This window comes from Terrapene carolina, unplaced genomic scaffold, assembly GCF_002925995.2.
Source record: "Terrapene carolina triunguis isolate 2854851 unplaced genomic scaffold, T_m_triunguis-2.0 Scaffold33517, whole genome shotgun sequence".
Lineage (NCBI taxonomy): Eukaryota > Metazoa > Chordata > Testudines > Emydidae > Terrapene > Terrapene triunguis.
In genome coordinates, this window is record NW_020697868.1 from 160,768 (window position 1) to 183,052 (window position 22,285).

A 22,285-nucleotide genomic window follows, 5' to 3' on the forward strand; every position below is an offset into this window, starting at 1 on the left:
GCTGCCGAGGTGCCATCGCCACAGGAGGGTGCTCAGTTCAGCACGGGGCCGGCCCTGTCTGTCTGGACGCTGTGGAATATAGAGGAGCTGAATCAGCCCCAGTCAGGGCCAGTGGAGGCTTTGGGGGAGCAGAACTAAAGCCCCACGAGGCTGCTGCTATTGGCTCCGGTCAGGCAGGGGCGTCGGGGCACAGACGGGGAGGGAGCCCAGGCAGGGGGAAAGGGCAGTTCAGTCTCCTGACCAGTTATGTCCTTTGGCCCTCGCCTGGGAGCCGCTCAGACTGAGGGCTGGTCTGGGCTGCACACACCTGTCCTGTCATATTTCACATTTTGGGCATCAGAGAGCTGCAATGGCTGTGACTTCCACTAACTACCAGCTTGGACCCAGGGCCCCAGACGTAAAAGCCCAGTGCCTGTTTCCCCGACGCCAGCCACTGCCACAGCTGGGGCCAAACGGGAACCGGTGCCTTCCAGGGGAAAAGCCCCAGGTCTCCTTCCCCCAATGTACTGTGTCAGCTCATCCACCTCGCACAGACTGTATTGGAGCCAGAGTCCTTTGCGGGGAAAGACCCTGTGTCCCATTCTCCATCCCAGGAGTCAGCCATTCCCCCCTGCCAGGGGATGGATCAAAGCTGGTGACCTCCAGAGGGGACCCCCAGTGTCCCATTCTCAGTCCCCCTAAGCCAGCCAGTCTGCCACACTGGGACGGAATGGGAGCCAGAGTAAACTGTATGGAAAAAGCCCCATATTCGTTTCCTCTAGCCCATCCCTGAGTATTTATCCCCTTGGGGTATTTGCAGACTCAGGCATCCCAGAACTAACTCAGCTCCGACTGGTGAACGGTCCGAGTCGCTGCGCTGGGAGAGTCGAGGTGCTTCACAACCAGCAGTGGGGAACTGTGTGTGATGACAGCTGGAACATAACCGATGCCGGAGTCGTGTGCAGGCAGCTGGGCTGTGGGGCGGCGTTTTCAGCCCCAGGAGGGGCTCGATTTGGACAAGGATCTGGCCCAATTTGGCTGGATGTGGTTACCTGCACAGGGACTGAAGCTGTCCTCTCTGAATGCAGGGCTAAGCCTTGGGGAGACCATAACTGTCACCATGGAGAAGATGCCGGTATTGTGTGCTCAGGTAACCCTCCTTCGTCATGCCCTTGTGAGTGCTGTGAGAAGCAGTTCGGGGACTCACTGGCGCTCTCCCCTCACAGTGAGTTCTGACCCTGATGCAAAATGCTGTGCTGGGGCTCAGCGGAGGCTGCTCTCCCTGCAGACTCCTGCATTACCACAAAGCCCCAGGTCGTGTCTAAGGGCCATGCTGCAGGGAGCAGTTTGGGGACCACAGGAGGGGGCTGCCCTGTCTCTGAGTCAGTGCTGACCCCAATGCCCCAGCGTATTGCTAGGGCACCGTGCTGCAAGCTGAGGTGTGTACCTCACTGTGAGAGCCCCTCTCCCACCTCTTCTCACTCTGATCCCTGCACCCAACTACAGCACTATGGGCACTCAGTGACCATTGAGTTCTAGTCAGACTCACTTGGTGTCTTAGAATCATAGAATATCAGGGTTGGAAGGGACCTCAGGAGGTCATTTAGTCCAATTCCCTGCTCAAAGCAGGACCAACACCAACTAAATCATCTCGGCCAAGGCTTTGTCAAGCCGGCCCTTAAAAACCTCTAAGGATGGAGATTCCACCACCTCCCTAGGGAACCCATTCCAGTGCTTCACCAGCATGCTTCATCAGCATGGAAGCACGTCGTCTGGAATGGTGGCCGAAGTGTGAAGGGGCATGTGAATATTTAGCATATCTGGCATGTAAATACCTTGCAATGCCACCTGCAAAAGTGCCATGCGAACGCCTCTTCTGACTTTCGGGTGACATTGCAAATAAGAAGCAGGCAGCATTATCTCCCGTAAATGTAAACAAACTTGTTTGTCTGAGCAATTGCCTGAACAAGAAGTAAGTGTGCAGTTATGTAACCAAAAAAACCAACAAAAAAACAAAACTACATGCTCCAACAGCCTGCCCCAAGCCCCCTCCTGCACCCAAACTTCCTCCCAGAGCCCATGCTCCACATCCCCTCTCGCACCCCAACCCCCAGCCGGGCACTCCCTCCCGCACCCAAACTCCCTCCCTCTTAACTTCATTTTCATAGGGGGTGGGATAGCTCAGTGGTTTGAGCATTGGCCTGCTAAACCCAGGGTTGTGAGTTCAATCCTTGAGGGGACCACCTGGGGCAAAAATCAGTATGTGGTCCTGCTAGTGAAGGCAGGGGGCTAGGCACGATGACCTTCTGGGGTCCCTTCCAGCTCTATGAGATAGATATATCTCCATATATTAGTTACTGGAACACCGCCCCCCCGCTCCCCCAACATGCCGGATAAAACAACCTTAACTATAACAATGTAAAGTGAAAACACATTGCATTCTGAGTTGTATTTGAAAACATAGAAAAACATCCAAAATATTTAATTTATTTCAATTGGTATTCTATTATTTAACAGTGTGATTAAAACTGCGATTAATAGTGATTAATTTTTTGAGTTGATTGTGTGAGTTAACTGCCATAAATGACAGGGAGTGAACCCCTAACAGGCTGTTCAGACCTGTCAGTGGGAGGCACTATGTTCCCCAGCATCACTACGGATCAGATGCACAGGAACCTCCCTGAGTGTTTATTCCCTTGGGGTGTTTGCAGACTCTGGTATCTCAGAAGTGGCTCCGCTCCAACTGGTGAACGGCCCAAGTCGCTGTGCTGGGAGAGTCGAGGTGCTTCACAACCAGCTGTGGGGAACCGTGTGTGATGACGGCTGGGACATAACTGATGCTGGAGTCGTATGCAGGCAGCTGGGCTGTGGGACGGCCTTATCAGCCCCAGGAGGGGCTCGATTTGGGCAAGGGTCAGACCTTATCTGGCTGGATGACGTTCACTGCACAGGGAAAGAAGCTGCCCTCTCCGAATGCAGGGCTCGGCCTTGGGGAGACAATAACTGTAACCACGGAGAAGATGCCGGTGTTGTGTGCTCAGGTAACCTTCATCTGCCACCCTGCATGTTGCTTGGAGGAGGATGGGAAGATCATTACGGGGCATTGTCCTCTCACAGCCAGTGCTGACCCCAGCATGGTGCTTGGGGGCTGTGTTTCAGGGTGCAATATGGTGGTTCCAGTAGGGAGCGCTCTCCTCTCAGTCTGTGCTGACCCTAATTCCCCTGTGCGGTTCTATGGGCCTGTGCAGGGAGTGGTGTGGGGGCTCATTACGGAACACTCATGCTATCCCCAGTAAGTCAGTGCTGGCCTCAGTGCCCTAGTGCATTGCTAGGGGGCCTGTGCTGCAGGTAGGGGGTGGCAGTAGGGGGCTGTATTGAAGCTAGACTCCCCGGCATGGTGCCTCCTGCTGGTCATCTTGGGAATCAGTTCTTCATCCTCCAGAACGCCCTCTGCTGGCCGATATCTCGCTTGCCTCAGGCCTCCGTGTCCCTACCGGACCCTGGTGCCCCATACCCTGGGGTTCTGCCCACTGCAGTACCCCCACACACTGGGTCTCCCCTCCTGTGGGAAGCCGCACCCTTTATACCCACCTTGCCTCAGTGGCTACTGCCAGTCATCATCTAGCCCCTGCTCACTGGGGCAAACCGCAGTGTCATCATTGCCAAGGGGGTTGGACCAGCTGCCTCTGCCTAACCCCGGGCTGCAGCCTCTGCAACCCCAGTACCTGTTTTGGCCTTTAACTAGGCCTGCAGCCTGGCGATTTGCCAGGCTGGAGCTCCCCAGCTCCTCTTGCCTTTCCCCAGCTCTGTTCTGTTCTGTTCTGTTCCCTGAGCTACCAGTCCTTTATAGGGCCAGCTGTCTCCTAATTGGGCATGGCCCCAGCCTTCCCAATCAGCCTATACTTATTGGCTCTCAGCCCCAGCCCTCCCCAAGCACTGGCTTTTAACCCTTTCAGGGCCAGAGCAGGGTAACTGCCCCGCCTCAGGGGCTCTCTCCATTTGTAGTTGTGCTGGCCCTAATGACTAATGCCGGAAACAGGTAAAACCATGAGCAAAACACCTATCCCAGGGTACATTGGGAAGTGGCTCTCCTCCACCAAGTATGACTGTCTGTATTGCTGCCCCACAGGCACAGTGAGAAAATTGGGCTAAGCCAAATCTCTGCCATCATTCATCTGAGATTGGTACTGGGCTGGGAGCACTAGACATGAGTGCAGCAATGGCTGACACAAAACGATGTTGCCAAGTCAGTCACGGCAAGTCACCAGGAACCGCAGGGGCAGGTGTTTGCTTCAGGAGGGGGCCGATCTGCTTGTAGGAAGTGTGCATTGCCTCTGCACTGGTCGGAACCATTGTCAGCCTGGTGCGCAGCAGGTTCCTGCCAATCGTCCCTGCGCTCCAGGCAGTTTTAAGGGGGATGGACTCTGGGTGAAATTTTTATGGAGCTATTGAGCCAACACATGTAAATTGGATGCGGATGTCAGACTAAGGCAACCACTAATGACACGGGTGACTGTGTTCAGCTCCCAATCACCAAGATGCTTATGCCAGCGTCTGCCCCGCAGCACTGCACAGTATCGCACTAGAGCGAATATCAGCGCCAGGAGTGAGGGTGTAAATCTGCTCCCCAGGAGGTTCCTGCCAGCAGTGCGGGGGGTGATCTTTTTCATTAAGTGCTCTAGTGGGAGCAGTAGGTCAGACTGCCGGCCAGTCTGCCTAACTAGGTGACAGCTGGCTGGGAGGGGAGTGGACAAACTTCAACATTGCCCAAGTGATTAGCCTGGTCAGTGGTGGGGAGGCCTTGACAGACAGTGGCTGTGTGCAGAGACCGGTCAGCTCTGTCGGCGGGAGGCGCTACTTTCCCCAGTGACAGGAGAGATCAGACGCCCAGGAACCTCCCTGCCTGTTTATTCCCTTGGGTGTTTGCAGACGCTGGCATCTCAGAAGTGGCTCCGCTCCGACTGGTGAACGGTTCGAGTCGCTGCGCTGGGAGAGTCGAGGTGTTTCACAACCAGCAGTGGGGAACCGTGTGTGATGCCAGCTGGGACTTACAGGATGCTGGCGTCGTGTGCAGGCAGCTGGGCTGTGGGACGGCATTATCAGCCCCAGTTGGGGCTCATTTTGGGCAAGGATCTTTCCGTATTTGGCTGAATAATGTCAACTGCACAGGGACAGAAGTTGCCCTCTCCGATTGCAGGGTTCGGCCTTGGGGAGACAATAACTGTACCCACGGAGAAGATGCTGGTGTCGAGTGCTCAGGTAACCCTCCTCCATCACGTCACTGTGGGTGGTGCAGGGATCGGGCTGGGAAGCTTTCAGCACAGACCCAGCTCTCCTGTCTGAGTCAGCGCTGACCCCAGTGCCCCAGCATGGTGCTAAGGGCCTGTACTGCAGGGAGCTGGTTCAGGGTCACAGTACGTGTCGCTCTTCCCATGGTGTCAGTGCTGACCCCATTGTCCCCACACAGTTCTACAGGCCTATGCTGCAGGGAGCAGGATGGGGGCTCAGTAGGGGGCTCTCTGTCCTCGAAGTCAGTGCTGTCCCCAGTGCCCCAGCACAGCACTTAGGGCCTGCGCTGCAGGGAGCAGTATGTGTGCCTCAGTGAGAGATCCTCCCCATTGCTGATCGCTCTGATCCCCCGTCCCACTACAGCACAATGGGGCGCTGGGTAACCATAGATCCCATTTGTGGGATTTGGGGTCAAATGTAGCCTGCAGACTCTCAGAGGTCCCTTTATGTGGGTTTCCTACCCTTGCCACTCCGGGTGATTTCCATCTCAGCTAATTACCTCTGAACCTGTAAATATCCCCCACTGCTATTACTAGAGACTGGATTCTTCCCCACTTCCTCTCCTACACAGCCCATGAGTTTCTGTGCCTGATGTCTCAGCTGCCCTGTTCCACCCCAGAAGTGGCTGCATGGCAGTGGTGGGGAGTAGGGCTGTTAAGTGACAAAAAAAATGTATTGTGATTAATCGTGCAGTTAATCACACCTTTGCACAATAATAGAATACCATTTATTTTAATTTTGGGGGGATGTTTTCTCCATTTTCAAATATATTGAATTCAATTACAATACACAATACATAACAGGTGATACACAATTCTCCCCCAAGGATTTCAGTCACAAATTAAATTAATACATTGTTTATTTAACGAGCGTTATCACCATGGTGGCCGAAGGATGAAGGGGCATATGAATGGTTAGCATATCCAGCACGTAAATAACTTACAATGCCAGCTGCAAAAGTGCCAAGCCAATGCCTGTTCTAACTTTCTGGTGACATTGTAAATAAGAAGCAGGCAGCATTATCTCCCATATATGTAAACAAAGTTGTTTGTCTTAGCGATTGGCTGAACAAGAAGTAGGAGTGAGTGGACATGTAGGCTCTAAGTTTTACATTGTTAAGTGCAGTTATGCAACAACAACAAAAATCTACATTTGTATTTTGCACTTACACAAGAAAGATTGCACTACAGTACTTTTATGAGGTGAATTGAAAAATACTATTTCTTTTACCATGTTTACAATGCAGATATTTGTAATCCAAAATAATAATAACAAGTGAGCACAGTACACTTTGTATTCTGTGTTGTAATTGAAATCAATATGCTTGAAAACATAGAAAAACATCCAAAATATTTAATAAATTTCAATTGGAATTCTATTGTTTAACAGTGCGATTATGTGACGGGTTCAGGACTCATCACGGCTGGCACCTCCTGCTGGTTGCTCTTGTCAGCTACCGAGCACCCTCTGCGTGTGGTGTCTCGTCCGTTGTCTGCTCTGCTGGTTTGGGAACCGCGTTGCTCTCCAGTCGGCAGTGTCTGCTCCAGGACAGTGCCCTCTGGCAGTGCCCACTACTCCACCCTCACCCACTCCCGGCTTGCACCTGCTTCAGTGGCCAACCACAACCCCAAAGTCTAGCCCCTTCGTGGCCAGGTGCAGAGCAAGGGGGTAAGGGGGGGACCCAGGCCGACCCGCTACTCTGGGTCCTGACCCAGGGACCCTCTAGTGGCAGCCTCTCTCTGCCCTCCTTCTGTCCCCTCTTGTCCTCCTATCTTCCCTGGGCCACTTCCCCTTTGGCCCTGTGCACCTTGTTGACCCTTTTTAGCAGGGGCTGCCTGGCAGGTAACTAGGTTGGAGCTCTCCTCTGCTTCCTGGAGCCTGTCCAGCACTGCTCTGTCTAAGGTGCTACCTCCTTTCCTCAGGGGCCAGTCCTTCTCCCTTGCTAGTCAGGGTGCTCCTTTGCTAGGCAGCCTTTGTATAGGACCCAGCCCGGCCCTGATTGGCTGCCTCTTCCTTGGACCTGATTGGCTCTCCACAGGCCTTCGCTGATTGGTTGCTGGTCTGCGCAGCCTCTCTGGCCTGTCCCAGCCCTTTTCCTCATGGAGTGGGGCAGCCGCCCCACTACAAATTAAAACTGCAATTAATTTTTTAAATTGTGATTCACTTTTTTGTGTTGATTGCGTGAGTTAACTGTGATTAATCGACAGCCCTAGTTTGAAATAAAATGTTTCAGGTATTCCGCACTTTCTGAGAATGACATTTTCCTCAAACGTCCTCTAGCCTTTCTGTTTCTGGTGTTGACGCTCACTTACCTCCTCACTGCTGGAGAAACACAGGCCCAGCACCAGAGACAACCCGTAACTGCCGATAGTGTGTGGGGGGCGGGTGGGGCGAATGAACATGCTAGGCATAAGACAAGCAGCAGCTCGGGGGTGGGGATGGGGGGCTTGTGACCCCGCACCCAGATGGATCAAGTATGAGGGGTATCAAGTATCAAATTTATGCCCAAATAAATCTGTTAGTCTTTAAGGTGCCATCGGGCTCCAGATTGATCAGCTGCTCTGAGACCGAGTTAACTGTGATTAATTGACAGCCCTAGTGGGGAGTGAACCCCTAATGGGCAGTTGCAGAGGTTATTCAGGCCTGTCATTCGGAGGGACTTCATTCCCCAGCATCAGTAGTGATCAGATGCACAGGAACCTCCCTGAGTGTTTATTCCCTTTCGGCTTTGCAGCTTCCGGCATCTCAGAAGTGGCTCAGCTCCGACTGATGAATGGCCCGAGTCTCTGCGCTGGGAGAGTCGAGGTGCTTCACAACCAGCAGTGGGGAACCGTGTGTGATGACAGCTGGGACATAACTAATGCTGGAGTCGTATGCAGGCAGCTGAGCTGTGGCACGGCATTATCAGCCCCAGGAGGTGCTCGATTTGGGCGAGGATCAGACCCTATCTGGCTGGATGATGTTCATTGCACAGGGACAGAAGATGCCCTCTCTGATTGCGGGGCTCGGCCTTGGGGAGACAATAACTGTCACCACGGAAAAGATGCCAGTGTTTTGTGCTCAGGTAAATTTCTTCCACTACCATGCGTGTTGCAGGGTGCAGGGTGGGAAGCTCATTACGGGGCATTGTCCCCTCACAGCCAGTGCTGACCCCACCATGGTGATTTGGGGCCTGAGCTTCAGGGAGCAATATGGCGGTTTCACTAAGGGGCGCTCTCCTCTCACAGTTGGTGCTGACTCTAATACCCTTATGCGGTTCTATGGGCCTGTGCTGTAGGGAGTGGGGTGTGGTCTCAATGCGGTGCCAAGGGCCCCTGGCATGAGGAAGCCTTGTCTGTGCCTGCTGGGGGGCAGGTCCCCAACTCCCTCAGACACAGGCCACACAAGCTGTGTCCTCTAGGCCTTGTGGGGTGGTCTCTCTCCAGGTTGAAGATCGGCAAACTCCAGCCCCCAGCAGCACCCAGCCCCTGTCCCGCTGGGCATTCACAGCATTCACAGATCTGCTGCTCCCAAAGGAACAGGGCCCCCAGCTGACTAGCTCCACCTCCCATCTCTGCCCCGATCAACGCACAGCTCTACATACCTTCATAGTGACAACAAGGACAAGTGATTTCACAGAGTGTAGAGATTCGAGGGGTACCAAGGAGAAGGGTTGGAAAGAAATGATTCCATGGCCGATAAAATCATACCATGCTGACTAGAGCCTAGAGGCATTGAACGAGATACTTTTCTGTCTGGCAGAGCAACGCTCACCCCACAGTCCTTCCAGGGTTTTACTCCAGGCTTGGCTGTGATCTCCTGTTCCTGAGAGAAACACCGTCAGCCGCCTCCTGGGAGCTCTTGTTCCCTCTCATCTTTCTTTGTAGGGACAGACCATTGTCTCTTCCCAGAGGAGGTCTCTCTTCAGAGACTTGTGTTGAGGGTCCTTTGTCTTTGCAAATTCTCAAGCCCGCACTGGGCCCAGACAGTGAATATAGCCTGTCTCCATGGCTGTGCTTTGTTTTATGTGCTGATTGGCTCAGCCGAAGGGATTGCCATGGCACAGGTGACAAGCTTCACTTCAGCACTTCTGGAGCCTCATATTCTACAAAAAGAACAGGAGTACTTGTGGCACCTTAGAGACTAACAAATTTATTAGAGCATAAGCTTTCGTGGGCTACAACCCACTTCTTCGGATGCATATTGAGTGAAACATATCGAGGAGATATATATACACACATACAGAGAGCATGAACAGGTGGGAGTTGTCTTACCAACTCTGAGAGGCCAATTAAGTAAGAGAAAAAAAACTTTTGAAGTGATAATCAAGGTAACCAAGTACAGACAGTTTGATAAGAAGCAAGTGTGAGAATACTTACAAGGGGAGATAGATTCAATGTTTGTAATGGCTCAGCCATTCCCAATCCCTATTTAGCCCTGAGTTAATTGTGTCTAGTTTGCATATCAATTCCAGCTCAGCAGTCTCTCGTTGGAGTCTGTTTTTGAAGTTTTTCTGTTTTAAGATAGCCACCCGCAGGTCTGTCATAGAATGGCCAGACAGGTTAAAGTGTTCTCCCACTGGTTTTTGAGTATTATGATTCCTGATGTCAGATTTGTGTCCATTAATTCTTTTGCGTAGAGACTGTCCGGTTTGGCCAATGTACATGGCAGAGGGGCATTGCTGGCACATGATGGCATATATCACATTGGTAGATGTGCAGGTGAACGAGCCCCTGATGGTATGGCTGAAGCTTATGCTCTAATAAATTTGTTAGTCTCTAAGGTGCCACAAGTACTCCTGTTCTTTTTGCGGATACAGACTAACACGGCTGCTACTCTGAAACCTGTCATATTCTACATTTTACGTCTCTCTTCAACTATGTCCCATACAAACATCTTGCCCCCGTTAGGTCTACCAGTGGGCTGCTCGCTCTTGGTAGAGACCTCACATGACACCTTTGGTGAGCTATTGTGCATATATCTCACCCAGGAGATCCCAGTATAACTCCTGACATCCCTGTGCCCTCTGCCAGTTGGCGTCTAGTTATCCCTGGGCCAGACCCCTCTGCAGCATGATGGGGGGCTGGGTAACTGTAGCTTCCACTGGATGGATTTAGTGTCAACGGAGCCTGCATCCACTCACTCTAGCTAAAAATCCAGGGCCATTTTCTCAAGAGTCTGTTTCCGAATAACTGTGTTCCGGCGGATTTGCATCTCAGGAATTGAGCCTTAAAGTTGTAACTTCCCCAAAGGCTGGACACAGGAGATGGAATTCTTCCTCACTTCCTGTCCTACACAGCCTACATATTTCCCTGTCCTGATTCTCAGCTGCCCTGTCCTACCCCAGAAGTGGCTTCTTGTCAGTGCGGGGAGTCTTCTTCTTTTTATTTTAAAGGAATATTTTAAATCTGTATTTTAAAGAATCCTTATTGAGGTTGCAGGAACAAACCATCCCAATGTGTAGAAAGAATAGTAAATATGGCAGGCGACCAGCTTGGCTTAACAGTGAAATACTTGCTGATCTTAAACACAAAAAAGAAGCTTACATGTAACCCTTCTGCCCATCTAAGTTGGCAGCAACAAGGGCCAGGTTCTGTATCTAGGGGTTCCGTTTCAATAATGCAATGCAAAACTGGCTTGAGCCCCCACCCAGTGACCACCCCCTGGGCGCCTCTAAGAGGCAATACTTCCCCTCTCGCAAGCACGGAGTCTGAGTGTAGCAGAAAATGTTTAATAACATGAGGAAACTGACATCAGCATTAAATTGGAAAAAAAAACAAAACACCACAAGCAGGATTCCTAACACAAACCATGAGCAAAAGACCCACCCCAGCAAATTGGGCCGTGTCCTTTCCCTTTGGTTCTTGAATCCAGCAACCCCAAAATCACCCAGAGTCCCCAAAGTCCAACACCCCCAAAGTCTCTTGCGTCCAGCAACCACCCAAAGTCCCAAAAGTCCAACAACCCCCCAAAGTCTCTGTCCGTGGTCAGTGCAGCCCCAGAATAAAAGGGGGGCACGCAGGGTGTTAAGGGGCACCTTACATGATCCGAGGCCAACCGGCCATCTCTCCGTGGGGTTCCGCCGCAGACTTCACCACGAGCCAGTCCACTTCCTGCCGTCCCACAAACTACTCTGCTCTACGAGCCGCTCCAGCCGTCCCCACAAATGGCTCCGCTCACTGACCTGTTGAGCCACTCCAGCCATCCCCCCAAACGGCTCTGCTCACCGTTCTTTGGGCCACTCCAAGTGTCCCCACGCCACACACTGCTCCTCTAGCCATCCCCGCAAACTGCTCCACCAGCCGCTTAGCAGTATAGCTTCAGGCTCCCCCACTAGTTAACAAAGCACTCAGTGATCTCAGCTCTTTTGTGATTACAGCTTGTAGTAGGGGAGCCCCAGTGCTGGTGCACCATTGGCCCAAAGTGAATTCAGCTCAGCAGTCTGAAACTAGACTCCTAATAGAATTAAAGTTAGCTCTGACATTTAATAGTGGAGGGAGGAAATGGTGCAATTGGTGTTTCAGGCCCTCAAAGGGTGCCCATACCATCAGGTATAAATACTTGTCCCCATCCTCTCTCAATTCACTGGGTTGTCCCTTGTCTAGCGAGTGCTACTTAGGTGATGGTGAGATCCTCTGTCATAAAACAGTTTCATTGTCCTTGATTCACATAATCAGGGTAACAACACTTTATTTCTCCTGCCCCAATAACAGAGAAACTGGGGATCCCACCCCATCCAAAGTAACCACTATCAGTTGCTGTTGTCTCATGCCAGGTGGGTGGGTGTGCCTATGAAAACAAGATCAGCCCCTGGAGTTCTTTTCCACACTCGCCATAATTCACCACCAGATGTCAGGGTAGAGCTCATCCTGACTCTGCTTACATACAAGAAGTGGAAGATTGGACAAATGACCAGGGAGAAGTATAAAAATATTGCTCAGGCATGTAGGAGTGAAATCAGGGAGGCCAAATCACACTTGGAGTTGCAGCTAGCAAGAGATATTAAGGGCTGGTCCACACTGGGGCGGGGGATCGATATAGGAAACGCAACTTCAGCTACGAGAATAGCGTAGCTGAAGTCGACGTTTCCTATATCGAAGTAAAAGTACTTACTTCGGGTCCACGCGGCGCAGGCAGGCTCCCCCGTCGACAGCGCTTCCTCCTCTCGACGAGCAGGAGTTCCGCAGTCGACGGGGGAGCGCTTCTGGGATCGATCTATCGCGTCCAGATGAGACGCGATAAATCGATCCCAGAAGATCGATCTCTACCCGCCGAATTAAGCGGGTAGTGTGGACCAGCCCTAAGAGTAACAAGAAGGGTTTCTTCAGGTATGTTAGCAAGAAGAAGAAAGTCAAGGAAAGTGTGGACCCCTTACTGAATGAGGGAGGCAACCCAGTGGCAGAGGATGTGGAAAAAGCTAATGTACTAAATGCTTTTTTCCCCCTCTGTCTTCATGAACAAGGTCAGCTCCCAGACTGCTGCACTGGGCAACACAGCATGGGGAGGAGGTGACCAGCCCTCTGTGGAGAAAGAAGTGGTTTGGGACTATTTAGAAAAGCTGGATGAGCACAAATCCATGAGACTGGATGCGCTACATCCGACGGTGCTAAAGGAGTTGGTGGATGTGATTGCAGAGCCATTGGCCATTATCTTTGAAAACTCATGGCGATCGGGGGAGGTCCCGGGTGACTGGAAAAAGGCCAATGTAGTGCCCATCTTTAAAAAAGGGAAGAAGGAGGATCCGGGGAACTATAGGCCAATGAGCCTCACCTCAGTTCCTGGAAAAATCATGGAGCAGGTCCTCAAGGAATCAATTCTGAAGCACTTAGGGGACAGGAAAGTGAGCAGGAACAGTCAACATTGATTCACCAAGGGCAAGTCATGCCTGACTAACCTAATTTACCTTCTATGATGAGATAACTGGGTCTGTGGATGAGGGGAAAGCAGTGGATGTGTTACTCCTTGACTTTAACAAAGCTTTTGATATGGTCTCCCACAGTATTCTCGCCAGCAAGTTAAAGAAGTATAGGCTGGATGAATGAACTATAAGGTGGATAGAAATCTGGCTAGATCGTCAGGCTCATTGGGTAGTGACCAATGGCTCCATGTCTAGTTCGCCGCCGGTATCAAGCGGAGTGCCCCAAGGGTCGGTCCTGGGGCCGATTTTCTTCAATATCTTCATTAATGATCTGGAGGATGGCGTGGACTGCACTCTGAGCAAGTTTGCAGATGATACTAAACTGGGAGGAGTGGTAGATATGCTGGAGGGTACGGATAGGATACAGAGGTACCTAGACAAATTAGAGGATTGGGCCAAAGGAAACCTGATGAGGTTCAACAAGGACAAGTGCAGAGTCCTGCACTTAGGATGGAAGAATCCCATGCACTGCTACAGATTAGGGACCCAACGGCTAGGCAGTAGTTCTGCAGAAAAAGACCTAGGGGTTACTGTGGACGAGAAGCTGGATATGAGTTGACAGTGTGCCCTTGTTGCCAAGAAGGCTAACAGCATTTTGGGCTGTATAAGTAGGGGCATTGCCAGCAGATCTAGGGACATGATCATTCCCCACTATTCAACAGATGAGAGCTGCTCTGACAGTTGAGAAGCGAGTGGCGATAGCCCTGTGGAAGCTTGCAATGCCTGACTGCTACCGGTCAGTCGGGAATCAATTTGGAGTTGGCAAATCTATTGTGGGGACTGCTGTGATTCAAGTAGCCAATGCAATCACTGACATTCTGTTATCAAGGGTAGTGACTCTGGGAAATATGCAGGTCATAGTGGATGGCTTCGCTGCAATGGGTTTCCCTAACTGTGGTGGGGCGATAGACGGAACTCATATCTCTATCTTGGTACCAGACCACCTTGCCAACCAGTACATAAACTGCAAGGGGTACTTCTCAATGGTGCTGCAAGCACTGGTGGATCACAAGGGACATTTCACCAACATCAACTTGGGATGGCGGGAAAGGTGCATGACGCTCACATCTTTAGGAACTCCGGGCTGTTTGAGCAGCTGCAAGAAGAGACTTACTTCCCAGACCAGAAAATTACTGTTGGGGATGTTGAAATGTCAATAGTTATCCTTGGAGACCCAGCCTACCCCTTGCTCCCATGGATCATGAAGCCATACACAGGCAGCCTGGACAGTAGTAAGGAGCAGTTCAACTACTTCAACCAGGTGACCAAGAATGATATCACTCTCCTGAGGCTAACACAGAAAGCTATAGACGAATTGTTGCTTGAATGCGACCAAAACCCAGGACCATTCACTGCTATGCTGTGTGCTGCAATGATTCCAGACTACTTGCTACTGGCTTGGCATGGTAAAGTGTCCTTCCGTGGAGGATAAAATAAGGCAACCCTCCCCAGAAACCTTCTGCAAAGGCTTTCAGAGTACCTCCAGGAGAGCTTCATGGAGATGTCCCTGGAGGATTCCTGCTCCACCCCCAAACACATTAACAGACTTTTCCAGTAGCTGTACTGGCCGCGGATGCATCCCAAGTCTTCAGGGCAAATCAAACATTAAACACTATTGCTTTTAAACCCTGTACTGTAGTTACAAATGTGCACTCATCAGAGGTGCCTTCTCCACCTTCAGGGTCGAGGATCCCACCTTAGGAGGGTATTGGCTCCAGGGTGATGAAAAGGTCCTGGCTACCGGGGAGAATGGATTCACCACTTGCCTGCTGCACATTCTCCTCCTCCTCCGCTTCCTCATCCACAAAATCCTCCTGCATGTTGCCTGAGACTCCCCCCCCTTACAGGTGTCCACAGACAATGGTGGAGTAGTGGTAGGGTCCCCCCCTAGAATGCCATGCAGCTGATCATAGAAGCGGCATGTATGGGGCTGTGACCCAGAGTGACCATTTGCCTCCTTTGTCTTTTGGTAGGCTTGCCTGAGCGCCTTAACTTTCACGCGGCACTGCTGTGTGTCCCTGTTGTAGCCTCTGTCCATCATGCCCTGTGTGATTTTGGCATATATATTAGCATTTCTTCTTTTTGATCAGAGTTCTGCCTGCACAGATTCTTCTCCCCATACAGGAATCAGAACCAGTGTCTCTCGTTCGCTCCAAGATGGAGCTCATTTGCGATTCTGGGGGGACTGCATGGTCACCTGTGCTGCTGAGCTCACCACGCTGACCAAACAGGAAATGAAATTTAAAAGTTCCCGGGACTTTTTCTGTGTACATGGCTAGTGCATCGGAGTTGAAAGTACTGTCCAGAGTGGTCACATTGGAGCATTGTGGGATAGCTTCCGGGGGCCAATAACGTTGATTTGCATCCTCACTACCCCAAATTCAACCAAGCAAGGTCGATTTTAGCAGTACTCCCATCGCTGAAGAGGAGTACAGAAGTTGATTTTAAAAGGCCTTTAGGTCGACGGAATGGGGTTGCTTGTGTAGACACATTCATTATAAAATAGACCTAATGCTGCTAAATTCGACCTAACCCTGTAGTGTAGACCAGGGCTTAGTGGGGAAACCTCAGTGCTGAAGCAGGCTGGGCAGAAACACTGTCTCACAGCAGGTGATTTCAGCTCTAGTGATCACTTCAACCAAAAAGACTCCTAATGGAGCCTTAATTAACTCTATCTTTGAAGAGTGGTGGGGGCAGATTAAACTATGCCTAGACCCCTTACACAGAGCCCACACCCCTCATCAGGAACGCCCATCTCCACCCCTCTCACTCTTGATAGGTGTCTGGTGTCTGAGCCCCCTGGTTAATGAGTTCAGTTCAGTTGTGGGTGACCCTCTCGGTCAGGACAGGCTAAGCACAGTTCTGCTGCCCTTTACTCAGACAATCAGGACAACAACATTTCACTACCCCTGCACTGAAGTACTACAGTGATTTGTAACCCAGCACCAGCCAACACAGCTCTGTCTGCTGGATACCTGGGCACAGTGGGTGTGTTCATGTAAATGCAGTCTGATCCTGAAGCCTTTCCCCCTCCCCAGCTCATCACTAGCTGTCAGGGGAGAGCTCATTCTGACCTTGCTTACCTCTAGCTTGTTCAGCCATCTGACTGTGCATCCTCAAGGTCCAGTCTTCTAATGGGACTCTGCTCCACCACGTGTGACTGTCTGTATTGCTGCCCCACAGGCACACTGAGAAGATCAGGCTAAGCCACTTTTCTGCATTTCAGCAGTGCCTCTGGCCAGTCCAGTCAGGGGCCCATTAAGCCTAGTCCAAGATCTGCATCCCAGGTTAGAAATAGGCAGATACAAGTTAGGGCTTCTGAGATTCATCAGAATATCAAGCCGTCTATCCCAGAGCTGATGCCCCTCTGTGAGGACACAGCTATCAGCCCAGCTCTGCCATCATTCATCTGAGACTGGTACTGTGCTGGCAGCACTAGACACAAGCGCAGCAATGGCTGCCACAAAACAATGTTGCCAAGTCAGTCGTGGCAAGTCAGCAGGAACTGCAGGGGCAGGTGTTTGATCAGGAGGGGCCGATCTGCCTGTAGGAAGTGTGCACTGCCTCTGCCCTGGTCAGAACCATTGTCAGCCTGGTGCGCAGCAGGTTCCTGCCAGCCGTCCCTGCGCTTCAGCCAGTTCTAAGGGGGATGGACTCTGGGTGACGTTTTCAGGGAGCTATGGAGCCAACACATGTAAATTAGATGCTGATGTCAGGCTAAGGCAACCACTAATGACACGGGTGACTGTGTTCAGCTCCCAATCACCAAGATGCTTATGCCAGCGTCTGCCCCACTTGGCCTCCTCTGTACAAAACCTGTTGTAACCATAGGACCCTGGTTGCAACAATGATCTCTATGGTCACAGTTCATGTCAATAACATCACAATCAGTGCCAGGAGTGAGGGTGTAAATCTGCTCCCCAGGAGGTTCCTGCCAGCTTGTGCATGAAGGTAGTGCAGGGGTGATCTTTTTCACTAAGTGTTCTAGTGGGAGCAGTAGTTCAGACTGCAGTACAGTCTGCCTAACTAGGTGACAGCTTGCTGGGAGGGGAGTGAACAAACTTCAACATTGCCCAGGTGATTAGCCTGGTCAGTGGTCGTGAGCCGTTGACAGGCAGTTGCTGTGTTCAGAGACTGGTCAGACCTGTCAGCAGGAGGTGCTACATTCCCCAGTGACAGGAGAGATCAGATGCACAGGAACCTCCCTGAGTGTTTATTCCTTTGGGTGTTTGCAGACTCCAGAATCTCAGAAGTGGCTCAGCTCCGACTGGTGAATGGTTCGAGTCGCTGCGCTGGGAGAGTCGAGGTGTTTCACAACCAGCGGTGGGGAACTGTCTGTGATGACGGCTGGGACATAACTGATGCTGGAGTTGTGTGCAGGCAGCTGAGCTGTGGGACGGCGTTATCAGCCCCACGAGGGGCTCGATTTGGCCGAGGATCTTTCCATATTTGGCTGGATAATGTCAACTGCGCAGGGACAGAAGCTGCCCTCTCCCAATGCAGGGCTCGGCATTGGGGAGACAATAACTGTACCCACGGAGAAGATGCTGGTGTCGAGTGCTCAGGTAACCTTCATCCATCACATCACTGTCAGTGCTGCAGGGATCAGGTTGGAAAGCTTTTAGCTGAGACCCAGCTCTTCTGTCTGAGTCAGCGCTGACCCCAGTGCCCCAGCATGGGGCTAAGGGCCTGTACTGCAGGGAGCCAGTTCGGGGTCACAGTAAGTGTCACTCTTCCCATGGTATCAGTGCTGACCCCATTTTCCCTACACAGTTCTTCATGCCTCTGCTGCAGAGAGCAGGATGGGGGCTCAGTGCTGGTCCCAGTGCCCCCAGCACAGCACTTAGGGCCTCCGGTGCAGGGAGCAGTACTTGTGCCTCAATGAGAGACCCTCCCCGTTGCTAATCACTTTGATCCCCCTGCCCCGCTACAGCACAATGGGGTGCTGGATAACCGTAAATCCCATTTGTGGGATTTGGGGTTCAATGAATCTGCAGCCACTCAGGGATCCCTTTATGAACATACAAATGTAGACTGATTTACAAATAATAACTGCAATCAAAAATAAAACAATGTAAAATTTTAGATCCTACAAGTCCACTCAGTCCTATATCTTGTTCAGCTAAACGCTCATAGAGACAAGTTTGTTTACATTTGTAGGAGATAATGCTGCTTGCTTCTTGTTTACAATGTTACCTGAAAGTGAGAACAGGCATTCACATGGCACTATTGTAGCCGGCATTGCAAAATATTTACGTGCCAGATCCACTAAAAATTCATATGTCCCTTCATGCTTCAAGCACCATTCCAGAGGACATGCGTCCATGCTGATGATGGGTTCTGCTTGATAATAATCCAAAGCAGTGCAGATTGACAAATGTTCATTTTCATCATCTGAGTCAGATGCCGCCAGGAGAAGGTTTATTTTCTTTTTTGGTGGTTCAGGTTCTGTAGTTTCCGCACGGGAGTGTTGCTCTTTTAAGACTTCTGAAAGCATGCTCCATACCTCCTCCCTCTCAGATTTTGGAAGGCGCTTCAGATTCTTAAACCTTGGGTTGAGTGCTGTAGCTAGCTTTAGAAATCTCTCATTGGTACCTTCTTTGTATTTTGTCAAATCTGCAGTGAAAGTGTTCCTAAAACGAACATGTGCTGGGTCATCATCCTAGACTACTGTAACATGAAAGATATGGCAGAAGGCAGGTAAAATACATAGCAGGAGATACACAATGTTCCCCACAAGGATTTCAGTTACACATTAAATTAACACATTACCTCTTTAATGAGCATTATAGAATCATAGAATATTAGGTTTGGAAGAGACCTCAGGAAGTCATTTAGTCCACGCCCCTGCTCAAATCAGGACCAACACCAACTAAATCATCCCAGCCAAGGCTTTGTCAAGCCGGGCCTTAAAAACCTCTATGGATAGAGATTCCACCACCTCCCTAGGGAACCCAGTCCAGTGCTTCACCAGCATGCTTCATCAGCATGGAAGCATGTCGTCTGGAGTGGTGGCCGAAGCGTGAAGAGGCATGTGAATATTTAGCATATCTGGCATGTAAATACCTTGCAATGCCACCTGCAAAAGTGCCATGCGAATGCCTCTTCTGACTTTCGGGTGACATTGCAAATAAGAAGCAGGCAGCATTATCTCCCGTAAATGTAAACAAACTTGTTTGTCTGAGCGATTGGCTGAACAAGAAGTAAGTGTGCAGTTATGTAACAAAAAATAATATAATCTACATTTGTAAGTTTCACTTTCACAATAAAGAGCTGGCACTACAGGACTTGTATGAGGTGAACTGAAAAATACTACTTCTTTTACCATTTTACAGTGGTAATATTTGTAATCCAAAATACAGTAAAAGCTATTTTATCCGACACTTCACCAACTGGAAAGCTCTATAAATCGGCATTTCTGATCTTCATTGAAATCCCGGTTTATAGTCCAGTTGGCCCGGGACCGGCGGGGGTTGGGGAGCAGGAGGGGGTACAGAGGAAGGGCTCTGGGAGGGACTTTGAGTGTGGAAGGGGGCTTAGTACATGGGAGGGGGTGCAGGGTGTTGGTTCCGGGGGCCTCTCACCTCAGATGGCTCCCCACAAGTGGCAACCTGTTCTGGGCTCTGGCTACTCCTAAGCGGTGCCACTTCAGGCGGCTCTGCGTGCTGCCCCTGCTCAGTGACAGCTGCACAGCTCCCATTGGCTGGAAACCATGACCAATGTGAGCTGCGGGGCCAGTGCCTGCAGGCGGAGGGAGTGCGCCAAGCCCCCTCCTGCACCTCTGCCTGGGAGCAGCTGGGACAAGTTGCCGCTTCCGGGGAGCCGCCCGAGATGAGTGGCCCCCGGATCCGGCACCCCGCACTCCATCCCGTGCCCCAACTGCCTGCCCTGAGCCCTCTTCCGCACCCAAACTTCCTTCCAGAGCCCGTGATGCATACCCTCTCCCACACCCCAACCCCCAGCCCTGCACTTCCTCATGCACCCAAACTCCCTCCCTCTTAGTTAACCAGCATTTTTCATTTACCGCCACCCCACATTCCCCCAACATGCTGGATAAAACAACCTTATCTGTAATAATATAATGTGAGCACTGTACACATTGTATTGTGAGTTGTAATTGAAATCAATATATTTGAAAACGTATATTAAATATTTTGGATGTTTTTTCTATTTCAATTGGTATTCTATTGTTTAACAGTGTGATTAAAACTGCGATTAATAGTGATTAATTTTTTTTTTATCACGGTTAATTTTTTGAGTTCATCACATGAGTTAACTGCGATAAATTGACAGGGAGTGAACCCCTAACAGGCTGTTGCAGAGGCTGTTCAGACCCGTCAGTGGGAAGCTCCACATTCACCAGTGACATTAGTGATCGGATGCACAGGAACCTCCCTGAGTGTTTATTCCTTTGGGGTGTTTGCAGACTCTGGCATCTCAGAAGTGGCTCAGCTCCGACTGGTGAATGGCCCAAGTCACTGTGCTGGGAGAGTCGAGGTGCTTCACAACCAGCAGTGGGGAACCGTGTGTGATGACGGCTGGGACATAACTGATGCTGGAGTGGTGTGCAGGCAGCTGGGCTGTGGGACGGCGTTATCAGCCCCTGGGAGAGCTCGATTTGGGGGAGGATCAGACCGTATCTGGCTGGATGACGTTCACTGCATGGGGACAGAAGCTGCCCTCACTGAATGCAGAGCTCGGCTTTGGGGAGCCAGTAACTGTAACCATGGAGAAGATGCCGGTGTTGTGTGCTCAGGTAACCTTCATCTACCACCAGGGCCGGTGCTACCATTTAGGTGGCCTAGGCAGTTGCCTAGGGCGCCAAGATTTGGGGGCGTCAAAAAGCGGCGCCCCCAATTTTTTTTAAAGTGTTCCTGCGGCCGCTGCGCTGGGAGGGAGAGGGAGACTGAGCCACCGGCAGGCAGCCCAGGGGTTCCCCTGGCTTCCGCGTGCCGCCAGCACCCCTGGGAAGCCCTGGGCTAACTGCCAGCGGCTCAGACTCCCTCTCCCTCATGACATTGTTCTCATTGCCGGCGGGGGCGCTGGCGGCTGGGCAGAGCTCCGCAGCTCTGCATACTGCACGTGGCACGAGTCCGGCGACAGTGACGGGCGCGACTCAGCAGGGCTTCTGGAGGAAAGGGGCGGCTGCCTCCTGGCTCAGACTCCAGGTCAGCCCCAGTGGGGGGGGGGGCATGGAGAAGAAAAGAGCCTCAGGCGGCAGTCTGGTGGAGTGGAGGAAGACAGAGGACCCCGACGCCCCTGCGTTGGGCAAGGTAAGTGCTTTCCCACACAGCTCAGCCTCAGGCACCTGTGCTCCTGCCCCCTTGGTCCTTGGCTGGTCCCTGCTCCTGCTCCCCTTGTGCGTGGGTGGCTGGAGAGGACAGCAGCCTACAGAGCTGAGCTGCCCCAGTGCCCCCTCTCCCTGCTCCAGCCTCTGTCATGCCTGGTATCCGAGTTCAGGGCTGCCCGGGGGGGGCAAGTGGGGCAATTTGCCCCAGGCCCCAGGCTCCGCAGTATGTCGGAGGCTCCCCCTGCCCCACGAGTATGTCAGAGGCTCCTGGGAGAGGGGGTAAGCGGCATGGTAAGGGGCTGGGGCCGGGCACCCCCCCGACCCCATCCCCCTCACAGCCCTGACCCCCAGCTCCGAGCCCAGCCCCTCTGAGCCAGAACCCCCCCGACCCCATCCCCCCCACAGCCCTGACCCCCAGCTCCGAGCCCAGCCCCTCTGAGCCGGAACCCCCCCGACCCCATCTCCCCCACAGTCCTGACCCCCAGCTCCGAGCCCAGCCCTTCTGAGCTGGACACCCCCCGACCTCATCTTCCCACAGCCCTGAGCTCAGCCCCTGTGAGCCGGTCACGCCCGAGCTCACAACCCAGAGCCCAGCTCCCCACCCAGCCCTGGGCAACAGCAGCACCACCCCCAGGCAGCGACAGCCAGGGCCGGCTCCAGGCACCAGCTTGTCAAGCAGGTGCTTGGGGCGGCCGCTCCGGAGAGGGGTGGCACGTCCAGGTATTCGGCGGCAATTCGGCGGACGGTCCCTTACTCCCGCTCGGAGCAAAGGACCTCCCGCCGAATTGCCGCCGCAGATCGCAATCGCGGCTTTTCTTTTTTTTTTTGGC

At 51.9% G+C, this 22,285-nt stretch overlaps 1 protein-coding gene across 1 annotated transcript in view; it reads left to right on the top strand.

Annotated features, from left to right (window-relative positions):
* Window positions 1-21,999, top strand: part of LOC113405115 (deleted in malignant brain tumors 1 protein-like) — a gene marked incomplete at its 5' end in the record, with an annotated part of 179,371 nt that extends 157,372 nt beyond the window's left edge. Inside the window, 4 exons of the mRNA XM_029914206.1 lie at window positions 8,003-8,332; window positions 17,401-17,730; window positions 20,592-20,947; window positions 21,994-21,999. Coding sequence (XP_029770066.1) covers window positions 8,003-8,332; window positions 17,401-17,730; window positions 20,592-20,947; window positions 21,994-21,999 — 1,022 coding nt within the window. The remainder of the gene's footprint in view (window positions 1-8,002; window positions 8,333-17,400; window positions 17,731-20,591; window positions 20,948-21,993) is intronic.
* Between the last annotated feature and the right edge of the window lie 286 nt (window positions 22,000-22,285).